The 25,685-nt window shown below is 46.0% G+C and overlaps 1 protein-coding gene across 5 annotated transcripts in view; it reads right to left on the bottom strand.

Moving 5' to 3' along the window:
* MLLT1 (MLLT1 super elongation complex subunit) overlaps window positions 1–16,842 on the bottom strand; it is a 29,165-nt gene extending 12,323 nt beyond the window's left edge. For all 5 annotated transcript variants that reach the window (XR_013923308.1, XR_013923309.1, XM_080359307.1 and 2 more), the window contains exons 1-5: window positions 16,705–16,842; window positions 13,567–13,747; window positions 10,823–10,905; window positions 2,459–2,602; window positions 955–1,080 (exon numbers count right to left, since the gene is read on the bottom strand). Coding sequence is in view for 3 of the 5 variants with exons in the window: in XM_080359307.1 (XP_080215433.1) it covers window positions 955–1,080; window positions 2,459–2,602; window positions 10,823–10,905; window positions 13,567–13,747; window positions 16,705–16,716 (546 nt within the window). In the remaining 2 variants the exon portion in view is untranslated. The remainder of the gene's footprint in view (window positions 1–954; window positions 1,081–2,458; window positions 2,603–10,822; window positions 10,906–13,566; window positions 13,748–16,704) is intronic.
* Between the last annotated feature and the right edge of the window lie 8,843 nt (window positions 16,843–25,685).

The raw sequence follows: 25,685 nt of genomic DNA, 5'->3' as shown, positions 1-25,685 counted from the left end.
TTGACAAAAATACCGAGTGTCCCACAAGCAGGAGAGCCCAAGCGTCTGATATCAGCAGCTATTTCATCACCTCTTGGAAGAGCTTTAAGACACCGACCACTGGGACCCTGCCCATCCTAAGAGTCAGGTACGCACAGAAGGATTAATTCCCTTTGCAAATTATATATGAACTCAAAATACTGAAAAAAGTGGGTCTTGTGGGGGAGATACTGGAGTAAGAACTGGACATGCTGAGATGCAAACGCAGAGGCAGCTCTGAGGGCAACAGGGAGGAACAGAAGCAGGAGATTGTTTGCTCTTTAGCTACTGGCAATTTTCACCAGAGCTCATGTCAGAGCCCTTCGTTTTTGCTCTGTCTTCCGCGTTCTGTAATGCTTAATTCCTGACCAAAATTAAATCAGCCACTGGCAGATAAGTCATCTTTACTCTGTTTCATATCATCAGTCTCAGAAAGCATGACCAGAGTGCCAGCAGTGTTTATAGAGCCCTGAAGAAAATGGATATCAGAACTGAATTACACTATAAAATGAATTGCTCTTAATATTTGGGACCGTTTGGACCGATAAAGTGTATGTAATCTGCTTCAAAACACACTGCTAGTGGATTGGTTCTCCTATGTAGAATTACACAACACCAGCTTCATCACACTTAAGGTGGACTCCATTCCGCTTGATCCGCTATAGAGTATCAGGATGACGATGTGATTCACCAAAAATTCCCAGTCTTGGACACTGAGTTTTCTTTTCAAAATTTCCCTGGGGAGAAGCCTAGCGAACCATTCAAAAGTCTCCTAAATTATCATAAGTTCCAGACCATTAGTTGGCAAACCACAGCGCACAGGGAAGGAGGTTTCGGAATGAGCAGCAGATAGAAACAGCTGCTAAACAAGCTCTTAGCAGCAAGTCCTGAGAGACTTTTTCACCTGAGGGTGACACCAAAGGACGTTCCACTGACCTTTGAGCCATGGGACGGTTTGGTCTTCTTGGGATCCGAGAAGGCAGAGAGCGGGATCGTGGGCAACATCGGGTAATCGGGACTGGGCCTTGACACAGTCTCTGCTCCTTCTGGCATTACCATCACCTAGTCAAGAAGAAAAATTATGTACACAGACTATTAACACGTGATTATGTTAAGTCACTTGGCTCAATTAACACACTATTATTCATCTTTTGAATGTTTTTTCCCATAAAAAGATATTTTCTCTGTTTTCAAGGCAACTCCTCAAAAAAAGCACCAAAAGAATGAAAGGCAACATGCAATATCAAGTATCTTCCCCCAAGAGAACGCCAATATTCTGAGCACAAGCAGGCAATAAAGCGCTGGACAAGGACGGCGTGTTCTGCTGCAAGCGCTCTCATCCTGCACAAGAGAAATGCAGAAGGAACGAGCAAGATTTCATCAATTTAGAAGCTGAATTCACCTGTTTGGGGGAAAAGAAAAACGCAGGTCTTGGGTGTCGCTCTTGACAAGATCTTAACACTGAGCTCCATGAAACACTTTCCCTCTTACCTCCCTGTGCTCAGAACCAAAGATGAACCACCTCGGTACATCGGGCACACAATAATATGCTGTGAGAACCCGAGAAAATCAATGGTGTCCCAGCCGCCCTGGGGCTGCAACAAGCGCTCTCCTTGTGCCTGACACAGCGAGGAAGATCCGCACCACTCTCCAGATTTATTAGGGTCAAACTTCCCCGTGTCTTTTTTGACTTTGTTAATTTTTCCGGCTAGATATGTGGGTTTTTTTCCATAAGAAAATTTTGCCCCCAATTAAGACCATCTTGAATAAAGCCCTTGAATAGAATATAACAATAATTACTATATATGTAGGTGTTTCAAAATGCAGTCTCGACATTTGCTGCCTGGTTAAACACGTCATGCACTTTGTGGTTTACGCTAATTTGCCTACATCTTGTGGTTCTCACTTCCTTAGTCTATCACTGAATATTGCTTACCCAGAAATAAGTTCATCCACTGTACATATCCTATTGTGCCTTCAAGGGTAACCCTGTTTTTCTCCTCTCACACCCATTTTTGCTCTGAATTCTAACGCTTTTCCTTAATTTTTTATTTTCTAAGCCACAGGCAGGTGACCTCAAGTATAGAGGAGAGTTATTGATGAGAAAGTGCTGAGTATTGAGCTTTCCCATGGCAAAAATGAGTAAGGAACACACTGGAAGGCTGCAGAAAACCATAACTGACGGACAACACACGATGTCCACACAGGATCCTTTTCCAGAGGGGTTTTTGATATTAATAGTCACATTTCAATTAAAAATGAAGCACCACCAATCACGTAGGCAACAGTTTAGTTCTGCTTCATGTAACCAGGAGGAAAAAGGGGCTGGGTCATCCTTTAAAGAAATGTGGAAAGCAGTGGGTAAAATAATAGCAAGCCAGAGCAAAAGGAGATCAGCGCACAATGGAGCGGAACCTCCTCGGGTCCCCGTGGCACTTACCCCTCCGGCCCGGATGAGTTTGCGTCTGAATTCCTTGGTGGGGTTGTTGAAAGTCAGTTTCTCGCAGCGCAGGTGGTTCACGGGGGGGTTTCCCTCCAGGTTTAAGAACAGGTCGTAGGTGAAACAAACCCTTTTCGGCTCCTCCTGAAAACAAGAAAGACTTTGCAAAAACGGCACAAGTTTGGCGAGTGCATTAAGGCGGAGGATTCAAATGGTTACTCCTGAAAACCCCAAACGAAGCGCCGAGTAAGTGCCGCGTTCAGTTTTTCATCACGGTACCAGAGAGCTAGAAAATGAACTATTTGGGCCTAGTGTTAACATATTGTTGATCAGAAACTCAGGCATGGCTTCTCACCCCAAAAACAACACACGGACAAGGATACTGACTGAAAATTGTCACTTGAAAGCTGTTCAAGTATCCCAGGAAAGTGGATTCAGAAGCTTTAACCACGATTCTGTCTTTCACTCAATTCAGATCCTATCTCCTTTGGGAAGCTATTCAACTATAAGTATCAATATTAAGCAAAGCATAATCCTTTATTTAGAGAATGAACACCTTCTGAATTCACAGCATCTCTGCGGACACTGAGAAAAGATCAAATGCGGCGGTAAAAGGCCGACTCGCCTGGTAAAATCCTTTTCAATATGCACATTGCAGGGGCTGAAAGGGAAGAGACCGTGGGCTTTTGAACCTTCCAAGGGCACTTTTGCTGGAGGAACGCGGAGTTTGCATGCACGGCGGGATCGGCTGCGCCTCGCTGGTTCCGTTCCACCTGCCGCAGCACAGCGAACGCTCTGCATCTGCACAAACTACTGCAGAAAGCCCTTTTCTCCCCCAAAATTGCAAATAATACACGCTACTTGTGTATTACGAATATTGATGATAACATTGCCAGGTATCATCTCACATTATGCGTTTCGAGGTCCATCCAGCGGCTCCATCTCTGGTGCCGTTGCATTGTTGGGTGGAACAGACGCTGCAGGCTCCCAGCCCGAGCCCTTAGATTTGCTGAAAATAGGCTCCAGACTACAGCGATTCCTGCTGTTTGCTGGACGCGAACGTCACTAAAGAAGCCGTTTCTTGTACAAATTATACCTTTAATAACGATAAGTGTGGTAACCACACCTGGTTTATATCAAAATCAGTAGCCTAAGCCCCCCCGGGAGTCAAAACAGGGGAAGGCAATATCAACGCAGACACATAAAAGCAAGAACATGCGACCAGGGTCTTCAGACCCTCTTTTGGAAAGTCCTGAAGAATCCACGTGTGCTTTAAAGGTTTACACGGCTGCTAAAACAGATCAAAGGGAAGAAGTAGAAAGATACTCGCAAAATACACCACACAGTCATTTTACTCTCTTGCTACGACCATTCTCATTAAATGAATCATTAGTGTGTGTGTGCTGACGCTGGGGCTCCAACAGCAGCTGGAGAGGGGCCCTCAAAGTCTAATAAACTTAAATGAAGGGCGAATAGAAATCCAAATGGAGCTAAGGATGGTTTCTAAAATGCTTTTCCTAGTTTGCAACATAGAAGAAATTAATCTTGGATATATTAGCAAAAGCAGGTTTTATTCATATTATCACAGCTCTGCTTTGTCATCCACCTGTTTGCTTTCAGAGAAGGAGAGGGGCAGCGGATTAATTCCCCTTTTAGCTTACGTATCTCATTTTTTTATATATAGAGAAGCTCTCAAATATTTACTGTACGTCTGCTGACAAGAGCATCCGCTTTTTGCAAAGTTAAGACCATTTCTCAATGTGATTTTTCTCCAGCTCCGAGATCCCACGGTGCTGGGAGCCGAGCCCGCCGTCATTACAATATCCTTTGTATCGCCTCGGGCCATCTGAAGCCCCCACCCCAGTGAATAGTTAAGATTACAGCGCTCCTAAAAGCACCAGTACAAAAGTCTCAAAGCAAAAAAGCTGCAAATAAACATTCTTTCCTTTACTGCCTTCCCTGACAGCTAATGATTACAGCTCAACACTCGGCAAAGCTTAACCCATCCGGTCCTCCCCAAAGGCTCTGCCCTCAAAACGACCATTAAGAGGGGAGGGGAAAAAAGGGGGGTGAGAGGAGGAAAGAAACCCAAGGAAAATCTGGACGTCCGCATCCTCAAGTTTCAATGGAAAGCCACGCTAAATCCACACTTCAAAGCCTTTTAAATAACGTGTTGGGATCTATGAGCTGCAACGCACGGTTGGTACTTCCTCAGCCTACAAGCTTAAGTCCAGGCTTGAGTAGCAACTATCAGTGTAAGCCAAGCTTTACTCTTGCATGAATCCACCTTCTGATATTCAGCCCTTGAATCCAACAAATAACGCTGAAAAGGGGAGCGAGTTTTGGTGGATATTTTGTCCCCGAGAACATCCAAGAAAGGCTTTAGAAAGCACAGATCACACCCATTTCTAACTGGTAGATACTGCGGTTACCCAGATTAAAATGTGGTGGTCAACTTGGCCATGAAACGGTTAAGTTGGTCTGGGATCTCCCAGCAAGAAGCTCAGTTTCTATCTGCCCCTTCAATCTCACAATGCCCGAGAAGGAAACTGGAAGTGCACCACAAAGCTACGGCCAAGCTTTTCTGTCCCTCCATCCAGTAAATCCCCCTATTCCACTCCCAATCTCCAAAGCTCAGAACGTTAGACTTTTATTGTTAGTGTTTTCGGCTTCCTGTCTGCCGCTGCATTGTTAAACACACCGAAACCGCTTCGTTTTCCTTCTGAGTTTTGAAGTAGCGGGTTAAAGTTCTTTTGGGAAGAGGAGGAATTTTTCAAAGTCTTTGTTAAAATTTCCTTGTCCTGTTTTTTAAGGCAGGGTGTGCCCGTTCCCACTTAAACACCAATCAGAATTTCACTGGTAGCGTGCGCATGAAGCTCATAAATCACTTTTAGAAAGCCATAAACCAAAATTCTCCACAAAACGCAAGCACACCAAGGAAGCTCACGGTTATTCAGTAACTCCAACATCCAGCCCAACGGAGTCATTTATCCATAACGTCTGGAGAAATGAAACCCCCTTTTTCCAGCTCGTCCAACCCGTCTGACTGGTGTTCCACCCGCTCCCACACGGGACATTTCAAAGGGAATAGCCCAATATTCGTTTCTTTTTAAAGCAAGTAGCCTTATGGTACACTCCGCTAACAAGTCCATGAAATACTCTCATCTTATATTCCACATGGGTAAGTAAAGTAACCAAACAGCATTTTGGAACTCTCCCCCGTCTGAAGGTTATTACCTTGTTTGAAAATGAGGAAAATATGCTCAATGCTCAAACACAAGCGTTTAATAATCTAGCAGCTGTTACAAATATATGATATGATGCTGGTATGGTCGGTAAAGCTGCTGCATTCGACGCCTCCTTGCCAGGCACCGTGGTTTATTCAGCGTATGGAGGTGGCCGTGAACACACCATACTGGTCGGCTACTGAAATAACACAACCAGGTGGTTCGGCCACTAAAAAAGCCTGTTAATTGATAATATGTATTAAGTTATAACAGAAAAAGTAAAATATATATATATATATATTAATGACTTGTCAGCAACACAAAAGAAAGTGCTACAGATTTGGTAAGATAACACAGAACAGGCATAAAAAAATGGGAGCGACAAACGCTTCCACTTAAAGGCTCGATGAAACGACAAGTTTTACTCATCCTTTCATGACTTTCAACAAAACTAAATAAATACCAACAGGTTAAATCTTCTTTCCTCAAATCTACGCAGGCGTTGCCCCAATAACACAGCGATGTGTGCAGTAAAAGCCAGTGTCTCATGCGAACACGGGTTCTCGAGGAGCATTGCACAAGCTGAAGCCTTTGCTGCAGCCCAGTCCTGCCACCAATTCACCTGCCGTTCCACCCGTCCTGCCATCGGCACAACCCGCCTACAACGTCTCCACGGAGCACCTACTTCAAAACAAGTCATTTTTCCTTTCTCTGGTGTTTTCCTCTGTATTTGATGTACCACACCTATAAATATTGCAGACTAAAAACTGCACGTTTTGATTTTGAACCTAACTGGAAAACAAAAAAATCAAACGGATTTTTCCGCTTTCTTCCCTTATCTCCCTCTTCACTACCAGAAAAAGCCCAAGTTACATGTATCCATTATGTAAATACTGGAAGCCTTTTATCTCTAGCACTGAAATCAGGTGGTAGCATCTTTAAAGAGACTTTAATACAACATCCTATCCATGTTGCATTAATATAATCTGCCTTACATTGGAGTAGCATGGAAGGATACGAGACCTTTAGCTCTGCTGGGGGAAAGGGGGGTTGATCTAATTTGATTAGGATGCAAAAAATGTAACAGGAGATGAATACCAAAGTCACACTCGCATTACAGCCTCCAGATAACAATGAACGCCACTACAAGAGATGTATTTGGAGACAACAATGAGGCCACGAGAAAAGCTTCAAGATGGTTGAAATTGAGCGGGGGAGAGGGAAGAGCAGTAGAAAAACCAGCCGACGCATTTATTGTACCCGGTTTGTATTGATTCAAGCACCAGAAGCCACTAACAGCGGCCCTCATTACAGGAAGGAACACAAAGAGTGTAAACACAAAAATAGCACGCTAACGTTTTCAGTCCAACAATCCCAAATGATTCGCTATCATGAGCCAACCGTGCTTTCCCAAAGCTTCACGGTTCACCCCGCTGAGCCCCTGCCGCTCGTTTTTTGGGTTCAGTTACAGAGGAAAAGGCTCCAGGGGGTTGTTGGTCCCATTCGAGCCTGCAAGTCCTGCACCATGTATAGAACATGGCATCTTGGATACACAAACCTTCCAGTTCACAGCAACAGGCAAAATATAGACCCTGTAATTCAAACAACAGGACTGAGAAAGCACTTGCTTATCAAGGAGCTGAATTACAGCACAGGAAGGACAAACACAAGCCAACAAGGCATGACTGTGTCTGTAGAGGATAAAACCAGGCTCCTGCACCTTTTGGAATCCTTTTTGAATATTCTGACACTTCCCTGTGTGACAAAAATGCACCAAAAGCTTCAGAGGGGCCATGAGCACTGACTGTCCTGCTGCAAACAAACAAAATACTCCAATGCAAAGAGTTAATGGGCGGTTTTATGCAAAGTTGCCTAAAAAAAATCCCCGATTGAGTTCATTAAAAATATTCTTAAGCCACTCTTAGTAGAAGTCTTCCTTAGCAGTGAGCAGGTCCACATTTCTGCAGCCAAAGCAAAGAGTACACTGGCTCCAATAACCACGATTTATCAGCCTAGTAACAAATGAGAACAGGGAAAGGAAACTGCTAAGAAAGGAGCTTAAACCGTGGAAAAAAATGCAGCCAACCATGGCAGAGCTCAGCCCGTGAAGAGCAGTTCCCTCCCTCTTTAAACGCTCTCTCTTCTCACCTTTACAAAGCTAAACATGCATTGATAAACAAATCCCAAAGCCTTTGCCACTTGTTTCAACTGAGAGGGCACAGAGCAACAAAAACCTGCTAGAATGGGGGAGCACATCACAGAATCCCAGAATGTCAGGGGTTGAAAGGGACCTAGAAAGCTCATCCAGTGCAATCCCCCCATGGAGCAGGAACACCCAGATGAGGTTACACAGGAAGGTGTCCAGGAGGGTTGGAATGTCTGCACAGAAGGAGACTCCACAACCCCCCTGGGCAGCCTGGGCCAGGCTCTGCCACCCTCACCCCCAACAAGTTTCTTCTCAAATTTAAGTGGAACCTCCTGTGTTCCAGTTTGCACCCATTGCCCCTTGTCCTGTCACTAGTTGTCACCAGCAGAGCCTGGCTCCATCCTCCTGACACTCCCCCTTTCCATATTGATCCCCAGGAATGAGTCCCCCCTCAGTCTCCTCTTGTCCAGCTCCAGAGCCCCAGCTCCCTCAGCCTTTCCTCACCCGGGAGATGCTCCACTCCCTGCAGCATCTTGGTGGCTGCACTGGACTCTCTCCAGCAGTTCCCTGTCCTGCTGGAGCTGAGGGGCCACAACTGGACACAAGATTCCAGGTGTGGTCTCCCCAGGGCAGAGCAGAGGGGCAGGAGAACCTCTCTGACCTACTGACCACCCCCTTCTAACCCACCCCAGGTATCATCGGCTTCCTGGCCACAAGGGCCCAGTGCTGGCTCATGGTCACCCTGTTGTCCCCAGGACCTCCAGGTCCCTTTCCCCTACACTGCTCTCTAATAGGTCATTCCCCAACTTACACTGGAACCTGGGGTTGTTCCTGCCCAGATTCAAGACTCTACACTTGCCCTTGTTCTAGTTCATTAAATGTTTCCCTGCCCAACTCTCCAGCCTGTCCAGGTCTCTGATGGCAGCACAGCTTCCAGTGTCAGCCACTCCTCAGCTTGGTGTCATCAGCAAACTTGCTGACAGTCACTCCATTCCCTCGTCCAAATCATTGATGAATATATTGAATAATACAGGCCCCAGTACTGACACCTGAGGCTCTGCACTGCACTGAGTGCGGTCTGGATGATCGGGTAGTGAGGTGGACTGCGAACTCACTGAAGAAACCAGAGAGTTGTGTCAATGGGGCGGAACTTTCAAGTTCCTTCCAATCCCTGGACATTCTGTGATTCTGTGAAATTAAGTGCTACTTCCATTGTTTCCACTAAGAACAGAGACCACCTATTTCCCTTATTTATAAAAGCCATCCCACCCTTAATGCTGGAAAGAACAACCGCGCAGTCACGTGTGTACAGAAACAATGAGAAGTGATGACCCCAGTGGGTGTGAAACCAAGTTAGATTCAGAAATCTGCCAGTTCCACGTTCTTATATGAATAAGGGACAAAGAGAAACAAGGCACATGAACGCAGATGTCACTGCAAACAAGTGCACCCACCAAAAAAATACAGGAGAAGAAAAATAAAAAGGTAGAAACAAAACACAGTTCACCCAACACAGTCATCAGAAATTGCCCTTCCAAGAAATCAGCATTGGAGACGTTCACATTTTTTGGTCAGGAACGTAAAGGTCGATTTTGAACCTGAATTAAGTCGACGTGCAGCACAAAGAGTTTCCTGATTTCCATCCAAAACCTCAGCAAAGCCACCAGATGTCAAACTACTTTTAAGCTTTTGAGGTTTTGGGTTTCTTTTGCATTCAGCTCGTAGTTTTCAGCATTTGCCAAAAAAGCTGCTTCTATCAACAACTTTCATCCACAGGACCCTAACTGCCATTTCTCTTCACAAAAAACAGTTGTGGGCAAAACACTCCCAGGTTGGCCAGACGAGTGTCCTTGTGGTTCAGTGGCATCACTGGCTGGTTACACTCATCAAGTGGGGTCAGAGCAATATGGAAGGCCATAAAAAACCAAACTAAAATGTTAATTATTCACAAAATGACAGCGCCAGGAAAGCATACTGTGCTAGACTGGGCGAGGAGGAAACTATAGATATATATGGGGGAGGTACCGTGGAAAGGATGCTGGGAATTTAAAGAGAATTTGGTTGTTTTATGTAATCTGCTGTCGACAAAACGTGGGGTTACGGCTCGGAGGGTTGAGGGGGTGGGAACGAGAGCACACATTGTAGTGATGTGATTTAATGGTCAAATTCGAGGTTATCTGGGTTCCCTCTTAAGAATAAAAAGCAGATCTTTTTTTAAATGTATTTCAGTAGTAATCAAAACCAGAAGGATTTAGTATTCATGTTTAAGAAAACAATTTAACTGAAACAGAGTTGATATGAACGCAAGGGCCCAAATCCCTATTTTCACAACCTCCTTCAAGTCACGTAGCACGTGACCTCTGTGGTAAGACTTAAAACAAGCAATAAATCCCAACGTCCAACCTTCTTATAGTTGTTGGCAACGCATCTTAAGATTAAAAACATTTGGTGTTTTCTTTTCGGAAGAGTACTGAATCTGAACAACAACATTTTTAACATAGCTGTAAATACCTGTTCCTATAAACGCAAATTTTTGTCTTGGGCCCATGCAAATTTTATACCTGTACAATTAATTTAATAAGACTGCAAATTAAAAATCAATCTTTAATATATTGCCAGTCAACACAGTATTTACAAATATTTACAAAAATCAGTGCTTTATGCTTAGTTACTTTCCTATTTGCATAAAATATTTTCAACTGCTTTAATATAACCCACTCCAGAGAAGCCCGTTACAAATGGTCCAACCTCTGCTCAGAATCTCTCGGACCATCGCGTTGTCCTGATATCACCTTTCGATACAATCCCATTTCTGCCAAAAGCTTTCTTTTGAAGTCTGGCAGGAGCTTCCAACTCCCAGTTAAATTCTATTTATTAGACTAATAAAAAACACACACATAAACCAGTCACATAATTCAGAGTCTTTCTGTCAGGCAGTTTCAGGCTCTGGCACAGCTCAAAACAATTAGAAGACCAGAAATCAGATTCTACCTTATTTTTGAAGTGCACTTCAATGGGCATAATGAAGCCTGCGTAGCCAGACTCCTCCACTTTGTAAGGGGGCTCCTTGCACACTGCAAAGAGAACAGACAAATGTTAACTTGGAATACAATGCGACTAGATTGTAACCAAAAAGGAGGTGCAAGATGAGAAATGGGCCGCTTAGAATTCAGGACACATTTGAAACCCTGACAAACCAACCCAAACAAATAAGAGAACAACAAAACCACCACAAACACACCAAAAGAAGATGGTGGTCATAGGCGTAGTTAAGAACATGAAAACCTGTTCTTAGCTCCTCCCATGGAAACATAAATTGCTCCATGCCAGAGTCCCCGTGAGATTCTTCCCCCTCTTTTGCAGGGAGATACAATTACATTTCAGTGCTGTTCCACAACAATGCAAACTGCCACTTCAAGCTGTCTTGCAAAAAGGGAAAAAAAAGGCAAACACCCAGAACGTGGCAATTTACAGTAAGGGAAAAATTTACTTTGACATCAATTAATCAAAACATTATACCATACAAGAAGATTTCATTTTTTTTCCCCTTGAAACGCTCTTCAATCTTCACAATTATGTAACAACCACACTACAAACGGCTTCGCCCGAAGCTCGGAACAAACCTGAAGGGCAGGTGAGCGCTGCTATTCATTGCACATACAAGGAAATGGAGAAAGGTGAAGCAGTTTGCCGCTAAGGTCACAGCGCCGCTGCTGCACAAACATCCACGACAAAATCGTTTCTAAGAAGTTAATCTACGTGCTTCCTGCCTCGGTTCACCCTGTCCTGCTACCTGTTGTATCTTTATGTTACTGAATCCTTCCCATCGTCTCCCACTGCGTTTCAGCACAGCGAAAGCCAACTCAAAGGCTTCTACCATCGTTTAGTTGGCCACGACATAACAGCTGCCAGAAGAAACACGAGACCAACACAGATATTCTCTCAGGGACCAGATGCACTCGCATCTAATTTATGCACTACAATATATGTAAATAAAGTCAATTAGGCAATTAGAGGAATTCAGTGCAAATCTTTTTACCTTCTCTGAAGAATTCCAAGTAATTAATATGATTAGGAAACCAGCTCAAACCTCAAAGCACACAAATTGTCTTCCTTTAATGCAGATATACTATCCTCAGCTCTAAGCACGTTTACCATCATAAAGGTGCTAGAAGGCAGCACTGAAAATCAACTGTGAAAAAAACGCATATCCAAAAATAATCGAAATCTCTAAACTTGCATTTCATACAAGAAATTTAGAGGAAAAAGCCCCAAACCAAAGAATACTGCCAATATGGCAACAGGGATCTGAAGACTATTTGCCAAGCAGCCTTTGTTCCTTTGCTGCTCTACCCTAACAAAATACAATTACTAGAGATGCAACGTGCCAGCAGCACGAACCCACCTTCACCGGAGAACGGGCTTTGTGCGAGCCATCCCAAGAAAGCCTTCAAACACATTTACAACTAGTACGCATCTGCTGGGCCTTTTATATGCAACCCGGACACGCTTCGGTCTAAACCAAGTTGGTATTATGAGCAAGCTGAAGAAAGCGTGCAAAACCCAGAGATTGGAAACAACGGCTCTTTAAAGGGAGATGATACAGCAACCGACCGAGCAAAGCCCGTGTGCTATCCCAACACAGTTGTTTGTAATAAAGCAATTACACCAGATGACAAGAATTGTAGCACGGCGGATTGTAGCTTTTACTCTATAAATGAGCTTGCAGCTCAGTATTGCACTTGCTTATCATCCATCAGTTTTACTACATCAATTGGAAGGGGATATTATTAACATACAGACTAGGTTCACATCCTTAGGAGCAGAACACCCTGGAATTACTTTCCACTGTGGACTCTCACAAATAACCAAGGCGGCAGGTAGTCCGAGGACATCCCACGTGCCCAGCAGCCTTCCCAAGAAATAATTCCCATCACAAAGTAATTTCCAGCACCGCTCTCTGGCAGGCAGCATTCCTCATAACACCACAGAACCATAACCCTGCAGATGCAGCTCCACAATCTTAAGCAGATCTAACTCGGCACCGCTGCTGAAAAGGACAATTCCCGCTCCTCCACCTCGGCCGTGTGTTCCTGCTGCCCCGTGCCAAGAATAAGGTTCCTGTCGCTGCGCAGCCAGAGAGAAAAGTACAGATCCAGCAGAAAATAACACTATGATCTGTACACTCCCCCCAACCTTGCTGATTAAATATATTAATTCAGAGACCACCACCCCTTTGGCATCATTGATTTCTGCCAGCTTAAATACTATTTGAATTGGCACCTGGGACTAGAAATTGCAAGAATGCTTATGGCTGCTTACTTACCAATGCAAAAATCTACACACTCCAGTACATATACAAGCCCAGTATTTGAGCATCTCTCCCCAAACGCATGCTTCCAGCTTGTGCTGGCGAATATTAAAGTACCAAACCCATCTTTGTAACATGAATTATCTCCTGCTATCGCTGTCTTGAAAACTTGCATGCACTAATGGTTAAATAAGAGGAGAATGCATCTCACCTCCAGCCCTTTCATCAGAAGAAAGGTCCCATTCTCCCTGACCTTCCTCAAACAACGACGGTAAAGGTTAAAGCTCAAGTGCACGCAATGTACATTTTGCTCCTCTTTAAGAAGATATTTCAGAGCAAACTGACAGTCCAAGACAACCTTGACTCGCGCGATGCTCTTTCATACAAAGATGACCTAAGAATCCATCTTCAAAAACGCACTCACCTCGCTTGGGTTTTGGGAAGCTCTCATGTAGCCGGAAAACCACCCTTTCCACAAAATGCTGGATGTCGCACTGCTCCGGGCCGCGCACGAACACCATCCAGTCATGGGTGAACCCTTCGGTCGTGGGCTTTTTCCGCAGTTGGGCTCGGTGCCCCAGCTCCAGTTTCACTTGAACCGTGCACTGTTTCAGGACAGAGGTAAGAGCAGAAGGAAAATGAAACCGTTTACATGTAACACATAACGCTGAGCCCCACCAACTGAAGACGCTAGATCACTGCAGGGGAGGAATTCAACAGAGAGGTTGGCTTCACATTGAAAACTACAGCGCTGCCAACAGAAAAGTTATCATAAAAATAGCTCCTAGAATCATTTCATACCTATTTTCTTACTAGTATTAGTATTGCAGAGAAAACAGCTTTAAAAGAGGGATGGGTTTATCTGCCTCACCTATCAACTCAATTGCCAGCAGAGTCCTGATTGCAGGATCTTTATTTCTAGAAAGCGTCAGGGACAGAACCTGATGTTCACAGCTTAGAGCATTCACAGCACTGACAGCAAACTACTCTTAAAATAGGAAAAATTACATCATGAATTGGTGGTTTATGATATTCTCTGGAATAGGTAATCCATTAGAATACAGCTATGATACTCCTTGTATTCTTTTAAATATATTTCATTAAGGCACTTTCAAAGACCAAGTTGAACATAGAACACGCCTGCACAATATCCAATGCTAAAATGACCCAATTCTGATTTTTACTCCTGAATCCTCCTCTAATCAGTGGATAACAGAGAAGGTGTACTCAGTGTCTCACTCAAAGCACAAAAATCCCATTAAGTGTCTTAAAAAACAGATTAAGTTAATTGTGAAGATCCACATATTATTGCAGACTTCACAGTCAGAAGAAAGAAAATTAATTAAACAGCTGCAACAGAGGAAAGGCAAATGTGATTCAGACACAAGTTAAAGCAAGCAAATCTTAGGGCAAAATTTGTAGAGATGGAATAACACCTCAGGTATCCAACTACTTACTAATTTTGTGCATATACATTACACAAACTCCTAAAGCAAATAAAATCCAGCTTCAGCAACGGGAAGCTTATGAAAACAGGGCTGGTTTTAGTCCTTTCTTCACCTAAGACATGAAAATAAGTGTCTTGCTCTTCCTGGCAGTTCTCATTTACTGTTGAGAGCAGCAACATTATTCACTATTATCTGTATTACAGGTGGACACAGAACCAAAGTGAGGCCATGATGTTAGACAATGAGCATGGAAAGGGAAAGCTTCCTGAGCTCTAAACAGATCTTTAGGAAAACTATTATCCTCATTTTCTCTTTAAGAAATTACAACCAGGAGTATGACCACGGTTAAAGCTCAAAAAAATATATTTTGCACATCCAACCTGACAATTTATCGAAATGTGCTTTTCAGAGCACGGTTAATACTTTCTGAAAAAGCCTAAGTCACTCAATCTCAGCATTCTTCTCTTTGTAAAAAGATCACACAGGAGGTCTGCAGAGCACCAGACATCAAAGCTCGACCTCCCAAATTGCAGTCCAGTTCTAATTTCAACTCTAAGCCCTAACACGCTCTTTTCAGGCGGTTATCTTCATAGCAAAATACCTTCAGCTGCCATCCAACCTATCCATTCTAAGATTCGGGGACAAACTCATCTAATTAATTGCTTCACCTGTTTTGCTACAACATTTCTTTGGGTTACCTTCCTCTGCAAGTTCTCTTGCCAGGCCATTTTTCCCATTCTGTGCTTTAGCTACACTGGCTCCATCTCACTCCCGCGCTAAAAATGAAGGTACGTGGCCGTCTGTTCTTTTATGTCGTATTAAGGAACACACACACAAAAAAAAAGGCAAGGTACGTTCCACTCAAAGCACAGCAATCTCTGCTCCAGTGGAGGAGTATTATGTGGAAACAGCTTGCCTGAATCCCAGGCTCGCATCAGAGGGTGTTTGTGGGTCTGCTTTATCTGGGGTACTTCCCACAGTGTTCACACAAGCGTTCACATCCACTGATCCAGTCTGTTCAGCAGCTTCACGGTATCGATTCCATAATTACCCTTTAAATTGTGCTACTGTTGCCAGTTACTACCCCTCTCTCCAGAGAAGTGCAAATGACTGTCAGTCTACAAAATCTGCCTTTCTAGTTGAAACGGCTGAGAAATTTTAGCTGCGAAACAGATGGGACTATGTGGAAGAGAACAAAATTAAACATAAAAGAGAACTGTTTAACTGAGAGTGAAAGTTGTACTTGCTATACTCCTCACATATCGCTCCAATTAACAATCGCTATGAATTAAGCCAGAAGTTGAAACACATTTGAAAATAACATCTCCTAACATAACAAACATACAAAGTTGTTCCACTGAAAATGGAGGGGTTTTTTTTTTCTTCCAAGCGTGTCTCTCAACAAAGGGAAATCAGGATCCTATTCAAGCAATTTGTAATAATACAAAGGACTCTGCTTTTCAACTTCTCAATAAACATTCTGAAGCCTGCCCCGGCTTTTTTGTTTGATGTGCTAATTGCCTGAAAGCCATAACCAGCTTCCCTCCGCTCTCCTTTGGCTGATTATTCAAACGATATAGCGGGGTTCACCCTCCTGAACCCGCAGGTAACCTGTTAGCAGCTCACCCGCACACAAAAGGCCTGAGCTCCGGGTCCCCCCAGGTAGAACCCGCCGCCCCGCGTCCCTCCCGCCGCGGTTACAACTCTCCCGGTGGCATTAACCCTTCACATGGCGGCTGCCGGGGGTGGGAACGCCGGCACCTCCCTCCTCCGTGCAGCAGCCCGGGCAGGAATTTGCGGGAAATGCTGCTGCTGCTGCTGCCACCCCCCGCCGCGGGCGAGGCTGCAGCGCGGCCGCCCATGAAGGGGCGAGGGCTGAGCACCCCCCCTCAAAAAAAGGGGGTGTTGGGAGGGGGTGCGGAGGGGGGGGGTGCACCTCCCCTAAGGGGGCGATGCCCCCAACACCACCGGGGAGACCACCCCTCTCCGCTCCCCGATGGGGGGATGGGGGGGGTCCTCCGGCCCCTCCCCACGCTTTGCCCCCCGCGCGGGGGTAGGCGCAGCGCCGGGCGGCACCACCCCCGCGGCGGGGCGGGCGCCGCCGCTCCCCTCACCTGATTGTCCATGGCTGGGCGCAGCGCCGCGGGCCCCGCTGGCTCGCTCGCTCCCGCCGCGGCGGGTTCGCTGGCCGGTCGGCGGGAGGAGGTGTTTTTCCCCTTCTCCTCTCTTCTCCCCCTCTACGAGCGAAGCCGCTCTCCGTCCCCCCCACCCCCCTCCCCGCCGCCTCGGCCGCCGCCTCCTCGGTCGCGGCCCCTCACGGCCCCGCCGCCGCCGCTCGCCTCATTGTGTGTCACTCACAGGCAGCAGCCCCGCCACCCCCCCGGCGCCCGCCCCGCGGAACCGGAAACCGACGCCATCAGAGAAGCACCCGCCCACCGCCAATAGCTGCGCCGCCTCACGCCTGCAGGCGGGGCTTCCGCCCGGGCTCTGCCAGTCTCCCCCGCCTCCGCCTGATGGGCGGCTACTTCCACCAATCGGCGGCGGGCGGGCTGCCGAGGGGGCGTGGCTAGGGGCAGAGCCTGCGCTGGGTCAAGCGAGGAGTGGAGGGAGCGGGGCCTCACCGCCTCCCCTGCCCCCCTTCCCCGCGGCGCTGCGGCGTGGCCAGGCCCGCTGCCCGTTCCCGGGCGCCCTTCCCGTGCGTGTCTCCGGCCCCTCAGGCCGGTGCGGCGCGGCCGCGAACCGAGACCGTGCGCTTGCGGCCTTGTTGCGTGCCCCGTCCGCGCCAACCCGCCCCTGTTCCCTCCCTCGGCCCACGCTCCCTCGCCGCTGGCGGTAGCGAATCTTCACCCGTTTATTATAATTCCCTACACAAATGGGCTGAGACCGAGGGAAACCACAGCTCCCAGTACAGCCCGGAATGGCTGGGCAGGAAGCCGGCGGGCTCCTGTTCTCGTTCTCCCTCCTCTTTTTCCTTCGCTCTCATTTTTCCCCTCGCTGTCCTTCATTCTCCCTCAGTGCCCCCCTTTTCCTTTCTTTATCCCTCATTTCTCAGTTTCTCTCGTTTGTGCATTTCTCCTCTTATTCTCCCTCATTTTTCCCCTTGTTCTCCCTCGTTTCCTCCCAGCTGCCCGCGGTCTCTCTCATTTTCTTTCCGTTTCTATCATTTTCCCCTCAGTCTCCCACATTTCTCTCAATCTCTCTCATTTTTCTCTGATTTCTCCTCAATCTCCCTCATTTCCCCTTCAGTCTCCCACATTTTTCTTTCTTTTTTTCCTTCGATCTCCCTCATTTTTCCTCAGGTTCGATTTTTCCCCTCAGTCTCCCTCATTTTTACTTCTCAATCTCCCTCGTTTTTCCTTCAATCTCCCTTATTTTTCCCCCTAGTTTCAATATTTTCCCCTCAGTCTCCCTCACTTTTCCTCAGTTTCTTTCCCCCCTCAGTCTCCCTCTTTTCCCCCCTCAGTCTCCCCCTCTTTTCCCCCCTCAGTCTCCCCCTCTTTTCCCCCTCAGTCTCCCCCTCTTTTCCCCCTCAGCCTCCCTCTCTTTTTTCCCTCAGTCTCCCCCTCTCTTTTTCCCCTCAATCTCCCTCTCTTTTTCCCCTCAGTCTCCCCCTCTCTTTTTCCCCTCAGTCTCCCTCTCTTTTTCCCCTCAGTCTCCCTCTCTTTTCCCCCCTCAGTCTCCCTCTCTTTTCCCCCCTCAGTCTCCCTCTCTTTTCCCCCCTCAGTCTCCCTCTCTTTTCCCCCCTCAGTCTCCCTCTCTTTTCCCCCCTCAGTCTCCCTCTCTTTTCCCCCCTCAGTCTCCCTCTCTTTTCCCCCCTCAGTCTCCCTCTCTTTTCCCCCTCAGTCTCCCTCTCTTTTCCCCCTCAATTTTCCCCTCATTTTTTCCCCCTTAGTCGCCCTCGTTTTTCCTTCCATTCCCCTCGTCTTTCCCCTCAGCCTCCCCCCTCGCCCCGCTCATTTCCCCTCAGTTTCTCCCATTTCTGCCCTTTGTCCCTCCCTCTCCGCCGTTTCTCTCATCTCCCGCTCTTCCCGCCCTTCCCGCCCGCCGGAGCCCGCGGGCAGCGCGGTGTTCGCGGCCAGGGGGAAACAATATCCCGCTCGCTGCTCTGGAGCGGCGGGTATTTGCAATGCAAATGCAGCCGGGGATTCCTTCAGAGCAGCGCTGGTTATCACCGCCGGCTCAGCTGGGTGACGAGCCCGGAGGTCACAGTCGTGGCTGAGAAAGGAGCCGCTGGCTGCGGCGTTAAAACCCGCCCGCCCTACAAAATATAATAAAACCCACCGCGGTTTTCTCAGCAGCGCTGCTGACTCCGAGCGTGGCATTTGCATCTGAAAAGTGGGTTTTGTTTACCTTGCCATCGAGCCCCGAGTGACAAGTTGTTGCGCTCGATTTTGTGAGCCTCAAATTAACGCGGGACCCGCCATCTCGAGTGCGATTCGTGACTGTTTCTGAGTGTATTTTCTTTTAGACGCAAAGGCGGAATTTTTTCGTCGCGCAACTTGTTTGAAATAGTTTGTTGATCTATGTGAGGCAGCAGAAAAATGCATGTTAGCCAATAACGGTGTGTGTGTTGCTAACTGGTGGCCACAGGCAAGGATTAATCGGTTCCCAAATCATTCTAAAGAGCCAGTTTACCTCATCAACCTGATAGAGGATATTAGTAAAGCAGAATGCTTAATCACTTCAGTTAACAACAACAACAACAAAGAGCCCAGTTTGGATTCTAAGTGCTGCAGTTTTCATTTTCCGTGTTTCTGATGCAGTCCCAGGAGACATCTTGGACAGTCTCTTTTCTTCTCCATTGAGACGGGGCCTCTTTCTCTGGGAGTTCTCATTGATACCTTTAATTGTGAACATTTTTCCCATGCACGTGACTCTTGGGTCTAAATCTTTTGATTTTCGAGCTCCCAATCCTCACTTTTCACTCCCGGCCTCATCGCAGCCCTTGGTGGTTGTGTGTTATCTTTTTTTCTGGAAATGTCTGCGTTTTTGCCAAGTTTGGCTCCACTCGTGTTCTGTTGAATTTCCTCCTTGTGCAGGAGATATTGCATTGACACACTGAAACATCATTAGAATTTGCTTCTCATTTTCATTCCCATCAATGACTGTTTTTCTGTACCTTCGTTTTTGCCTAGCCTGGTGTTAGCAGCTGTTTTCATGCTCTCCTCGTGCAGGACCTGGCCTGTCCTCCTACTTCACACAGTATTTCCTTCTGCTGCTTTGGACACACGTGGATCCTCCAGCCTTTGTTGCCACATGGCCTGGAATGGGATCCCAGCAAGAACTTTGGCATTTTCAAGCCAGGTACTGCAAATCTCCACCCAGGCACCTCGGCTTCCCCAGCACCTCAGGTGTGCAGCCCTGTATGTGGCCATTAAACTATACAGGAGATGCTGGGGTGCACATTGTTATATCGACACCTGCTCCAAGGCAGGAGCAGGGGCTCAGTGCTGGGACATGCCGTGCAAGTGGATTGATTTAAAATGTGCTGCGGTAGCTCCTTACATTCAACTGGGAAAAAAAAGGAGAGAAATTCCTGTAACCAGCCTTTGCTCTACTAGTAGCTCCCAAGTCTGAATGCTTTCCAGTCCAAGGACTGATCAAGCTTCCCCCTGATTTTCTTTTCAAGCTCCCCAAAAGAGAAGAAAAAGAATCACAGCCAAGGGTAGAAAATTTGCCAGGCTCGACAAGAAAGCGTTGTGTCCCAGGCACCTCCAAACCTTTGGATTTGCGGGGCCACCTCAAGCTAACGAGCTATGAGCTGAGGCCTTGGCACCCAAGGCAGCCGCAGGCTGAGCTCCTGGTTCTTTATATCTATTCCGGCAACTTCTGGGTTCTGCAATAAGCGCCTGCAAATCCAATTAGCGTCTTTCTTCGTGGCACTGTGCGCTGGCAGAGCGCTGCCGTGCTGCTGCCATCTACAGCAGGGCCAGTGCCAATGGATAAGAAACACAGCTGATTTGCATATTCAAATATGCACCACAGCTCTCCCTAATTGTTCTTGGGGCTTTTTCTTTCCAGAGTCTTGCTTCGAAGATCCTTGTCTTGGATTGAAACCTCTGTGTTTAATCTGTCTTGGCCCATGGTGGAAGATTGCGCCAAGGGTTGGTTCTGTCCCCTGGGAGTTATGGATGGTGGAAAATCAAGTGGAAAAAACACCGTAGCAAAAGTATTTTCCTGTAGGTTTAGCACCGCTCCTGGGGATGGCTGGTAGATGCGCTGCAAGGGCCTATTTTCAATTTATATGTGTCCATCTGGATGTTTGCTGCTTGTCCTTCCTATCACCAGAGAAAAAAGTTTGTTTCACTGTTTGTCATCATGCTTTATTATTTTCTCATTACTTATTTAGCTACATCTTCACTTTTTCCACTCTGAACTGAAGACCCCAAGTTCTGTAGTCAGTCTGGGCTTTGAGGGGCTTGGACACCAGTCAGCCAACAAACACCTAAAGAGCTGGGCAGCCCAGAAAAAGAAAGATCTTGTAATAAACCCATGGACTTACAGATTAAGACACAAATCTTGCCTCTGAGCAGAGTTTCTCTGAGAAAGTTTATGCCTTCACTTTGTGTCCATTTGCAACACGACTGAGTGGGCAGAGCCCTACATTCTCCCCTGGATGTGTGTAAGTCACTTCACTGCCTTCTCTTTGCAGCTGCAAAATGATTCTGGTGATGGTCACCTCCTCTTGTGAAGCTTGTCCGATGAGCCGAACACTCTGGCAGCTCCGAGATGGACACACCTGCCATGGAACCAAAGAACTGATGATATTTCGGGCAATAAGAGGCTTACTATGGCTTACCAACTTACTATGGCTTTACCAACAAGTGTCATGTCCTTACGTACAACCTTAGAAAACATCCTGAACAGAGAGAGGCTGTGAGTGAGCAGGAGCGAGTTAGTTCCACAGCGATGCTTGTTCTGGTGTAACAAGGCTCCTGGTTTGCTAATCAGCCTCAGGATCCCTGCAGGGAGGCAAGTTCCTTCAAATCAGCAGTTAATCCTTGCAATATTTGTTCTTCTAAAAATGATTTTGCTTCACCTGTTGTCTGCCTTCCCCTCCTTCTCCAGTTCACACTACACGCTACAGTATTCACAGCACATATTTAATGCCAGGGTAGTGTAGCGAAAGTCCAGATTGCTAATAGCCAAGAACTCTGATTGCCAAAAAGATACTCCTAGCAACTACTAGCTGCATCTGGGAAAAATTACAGACAGCTTGGAAATTCTTTAGTTCCTTCATTAATGAAGGACTTAGGATAAAAAAACCCCCACACTGTAATACAGTTTAGCTTAACTAAGTTCTTTTGTGCCTGAGAAAAATCTAAATTATAGCATACTATAGCTACTGAAAAAATGCAAAAGGCTTTTAACGTACAATAACCCTCCAAACCAGAAGGAAGAGGGAAAAATTTCTTAGTAAGCGGGAACACAATAAGAATTTATTTTATTCTTTCTCTGTATTTAGTGCTGGTGAAAAGAGCCAGATGAATAGTCACCAAAATACGTCATGTCCCTCGCAGATGTAGCATGGGCAGCACAAGCGTCCTCAAACTGCCCCACCAACGTGCTTCAATTCTGAATGAGAAGGACCAGCTTTCTGGGTGGGAAAGGATTCTGCCTCTATTCAGCCCCCGACCCTGCTGCTGGAGGCTCTTAATGAGGGAGCCTCATTAACACCAAAGGTGAGCTTGGCATTATAACGTAGCTACTGCCTGAATCGACACCTATCAATTCATTTCGCTTGGTTACTGAGCAGCCGGCGGGTGACGATACCTCTCCCTTGTACTTTACAGACAGAGGTCGTGTTTGGCCAAGTGATGTAACGCTGGGTGTTGTGCCAAACCCGTCAGCCGGCGGGACATGCCACAAAGGGCATTTCACAGCCTGGGATTGTCTGATGCTCAATACGAGCTGCTGGCAGAAGTGCCAAGGGCTGCAGAAGATGGGCCCAGGCACCTTACGCGCCCATTGGAGCAAACACAATTGTGCTACAATAGGAGGAGATGAGATTTACTGCTAAAATTTGGGTCTGCTTTGCATGGGGCTTCTTTAGGTTGATGCCCAGGTCATTGAAAGGTGTGTGCTCAGAGAGAGGTGACTGGCACCCTAGACGGGTAACCTTTAGGCCACTCAAAAATACCAGATGGGGGAAAAAATAACTTGAAAAACAGGACATGAGAGGAGGAGATCAATAGGGGGAGGTCTGACCAGCACCAAAAAGCCTGTTCTGAATTGTTTTCAGGGCTGAAAAGAGTCAGAAAAGGGAGTAGGAATTACTATCCCAAACAAATACACTGTGATGGAGCCTCTCCCAAGGCATTCCTAGTGCCTGGAGGTTCTGATGGCTCTAACGTTGCAATCTGGTGACCGCACGCTCACACTTGCCGTGTTTCTGACCATCCTGAGCTCTGACTCACATTGTGTGACACCTTTTCCTCTTGATGTTTCTGCGATTTCAGAGTAACTGGCAATATTCAACATCAGCAGGTTACCCAGTCTGGTGGTTTGATCCTCTCTATACTCAGAGCAGATTGTGAGACATCCCAGCGCTGTCAAAGCAGTTTTTCAGAGCCCAGAATTCTCACATTAGTTTAATTATCTGATTTTTGTGGATACTGGGTCAGCTGCTCTCGTGACAAATTCCAGCAAAACAGCTTAGAATTATATGAAATGAGCTTTCACCTGTCTGCACAGCAACTGGAGGAGGGTTGCCACATATGTAAATGTATGCAAACCACCTCTAATCTCAGTAGCTCAGGTGCGATAGTGGCTCAGATAATCCCCCACGCTGCAGCACGGGCTACGCAAACTTGCCTTTGACTCTGGGAATTTGGCTTGCCCTGCCGTGCTGAAATCTGTCCCACTGAAACTTAATCGTTATCACTGATACCGCTACCTGTGAAACAATAACGCACCTGATCGATTGCGACAAAGTCACCTCTCAGCAGCGCAGCGTGTCCCAAACACCTTGGAGCTTGGTTTTGTTACATAAAGGCCCCACCAGAGCAGTTTCGAGGGAGTCAGGTTGGAATGTAAAGTGACATAAACATGTGACAAATACCATTTTGACCAACGCAGGGAGAACTGAGAATTGTCTCTGCAGCTGCGCTGTGCAGGCAGAGCTGGAACAAATTCCTTCCCTTTGTTACTCAAGCATCAAAATAAGGCCTGTAATACACGCTCATGAGTGAATCCATTACACGTGCATTTTATATGCCATCAATATTTTAGATAGATGAAGAATACAATCAATTTGGACACGTTTCATGCAATTTTGAAATGCATTATGTAAACGCTGCAGATGCAGGCCATTTTCTTCCGTTGCCTGTGCATTTTTATATGCTATGAAATCTATTTTAAATATATGCGTGAAATGTGTCATGAAACATCTGAGATATGTGGCAAACATATTACTGTGCCGTATGGGCAGTGTGGAAGGTCGCTCACGAACAGCTTGAAAACAGCAATCATTTGCATATGGATATATAGCTGTTTATGTGATGATGCCATCCGAGGGGAATAAGGGGAATAATCCCAGGTCCATGCAGGTCACCAGTGACATCGGTACTGTTGGATTTGTGATAAGTAAAGTTATGCAAAGAAATACAAATTGCTGAAGCGTTTGGTGCCTGGAAATTTTCCTGCCTTCCTTTCAACAGAGCAATTCAGAGAGTTTTGTGGAAGGCAAGGGGGGAAGCAGGAGAGTGAAATAATGTTTTTAGCAACCTTTTGCTCTCTGCTATTTTGGCCATTAAATGTCCCACTTGTTCAAGCACATTTCTGCTGTACCGGGTGTTACTGATCAGATTCTGTTCACTTCCAAACATCCACTTGGAACCAGACTGGCTCTCTGGGCTGAATGGTACCTGTAGGGTCAGACCCTGTCTTTATATGTATGTCTTTCTGTAAGGAGCACAAACACTATTCAATGTTACATCAACAAATCTTTAAGCCCAATAGGATGATTGATGATGAAGAACAAATTCAACTTGTTGCCATTTTCGCTCTTTTTCACAGATTTGGGGTTGATTTGACTTGGCAGCGTTCTTGTGGCAATATTAAGAGAGTAAACAGCAAAATCTCACATACATTAATTTTTACATTTTCACATTACAGTTCTTCATTGATTAATTTTTCAATTGGTCCCAGAAAGCACTTAGAGAAATATTGCAGTTTGTGCTTTATTGGCATTACATGGCACTATTTCTGGCTCCAGCCCAGTAAAATATATTCTTAAGTGTAAGCAAGTGCCATTGATATCAATGGAATTATTCATATTCTTAAAATTAAACATATGCTTAAGCATTTTAGTGAACGGAGACAGCTGGTCTCTTATGGAAGGCCTAACTAAATAAATGCAGCATTGGTTGCAGATTGTGAATTTTACAACCCAATGCACAACTGAATGTTGCTTTTGGTGAATACTTCAGCGTTTGAGATAAGTCTTTGCCTTTTTGTTGAATATTTGTGACAGTGAGCTCAAGTGTACCATTTCAGAACAAAATGATCCAGTTTTACGTTTCAACACGTTTATAAAAACCATGTGCTTCAGTGAGCTCATGAATCGGGACCCAAGTGACTGAATGCTCATAGAAAGTGAATATAAAAAAGTGGAGAATGGCCCTAATTGAAACCATGTTTTGCTGTAATGTGAAGGCACAGAAAAAGGAATCCTTCCATTTTAGGTATTTTGATAGCAGCCATTACCAGAGAATTGAAGTTATTCGAACCACTTTGTCAGACAAATGGGAGCTGCTCATTTTTCCTCTGAAAGCAGCAGTGAGAACGTCTTGCTACGTGGAAGCAAATCAAGGAGGTTTATAGAAACAGCTGAAGAGATCGTTTGATCTTTTGCTCAAAAATCATTTTTGCTCCCTTGGTTTATTTGGCCAGGTAACGGTTGTGCTGCTCCTTCCGGAGCAGTGACTTTAACCCATATCTGCTCTGTGATGGTGGGTCCAAACCAGCTCCCATTGTGTGTGCGGCCACCACGGGAGCTCATACAGAAACATGCAGGCAGGGGACCCCGACTGCTGCAACCAGGGACAGAATATTCACCAGAATATGACTTCCAGCTAATCAGGACCTGATACCT

This window comes from Nesoenas mayeri (assembly GCF_963082525.1).
Source record: "Nesoenas mayeri genome assembly, chromosome: 25".
In the NCBI taxonomy this organism is placed as follows: Eukaryota; Metazoa; Chordata; class Aves; order Columbiformes; family Columbidae; genus Nesoenas; species Nesoenas mayeri.
The sequence above is the reverse complement of the archived record's forward strand: the minus strand, read 5'-3'. Positions and strand labels throughout refer to the sequence as shown.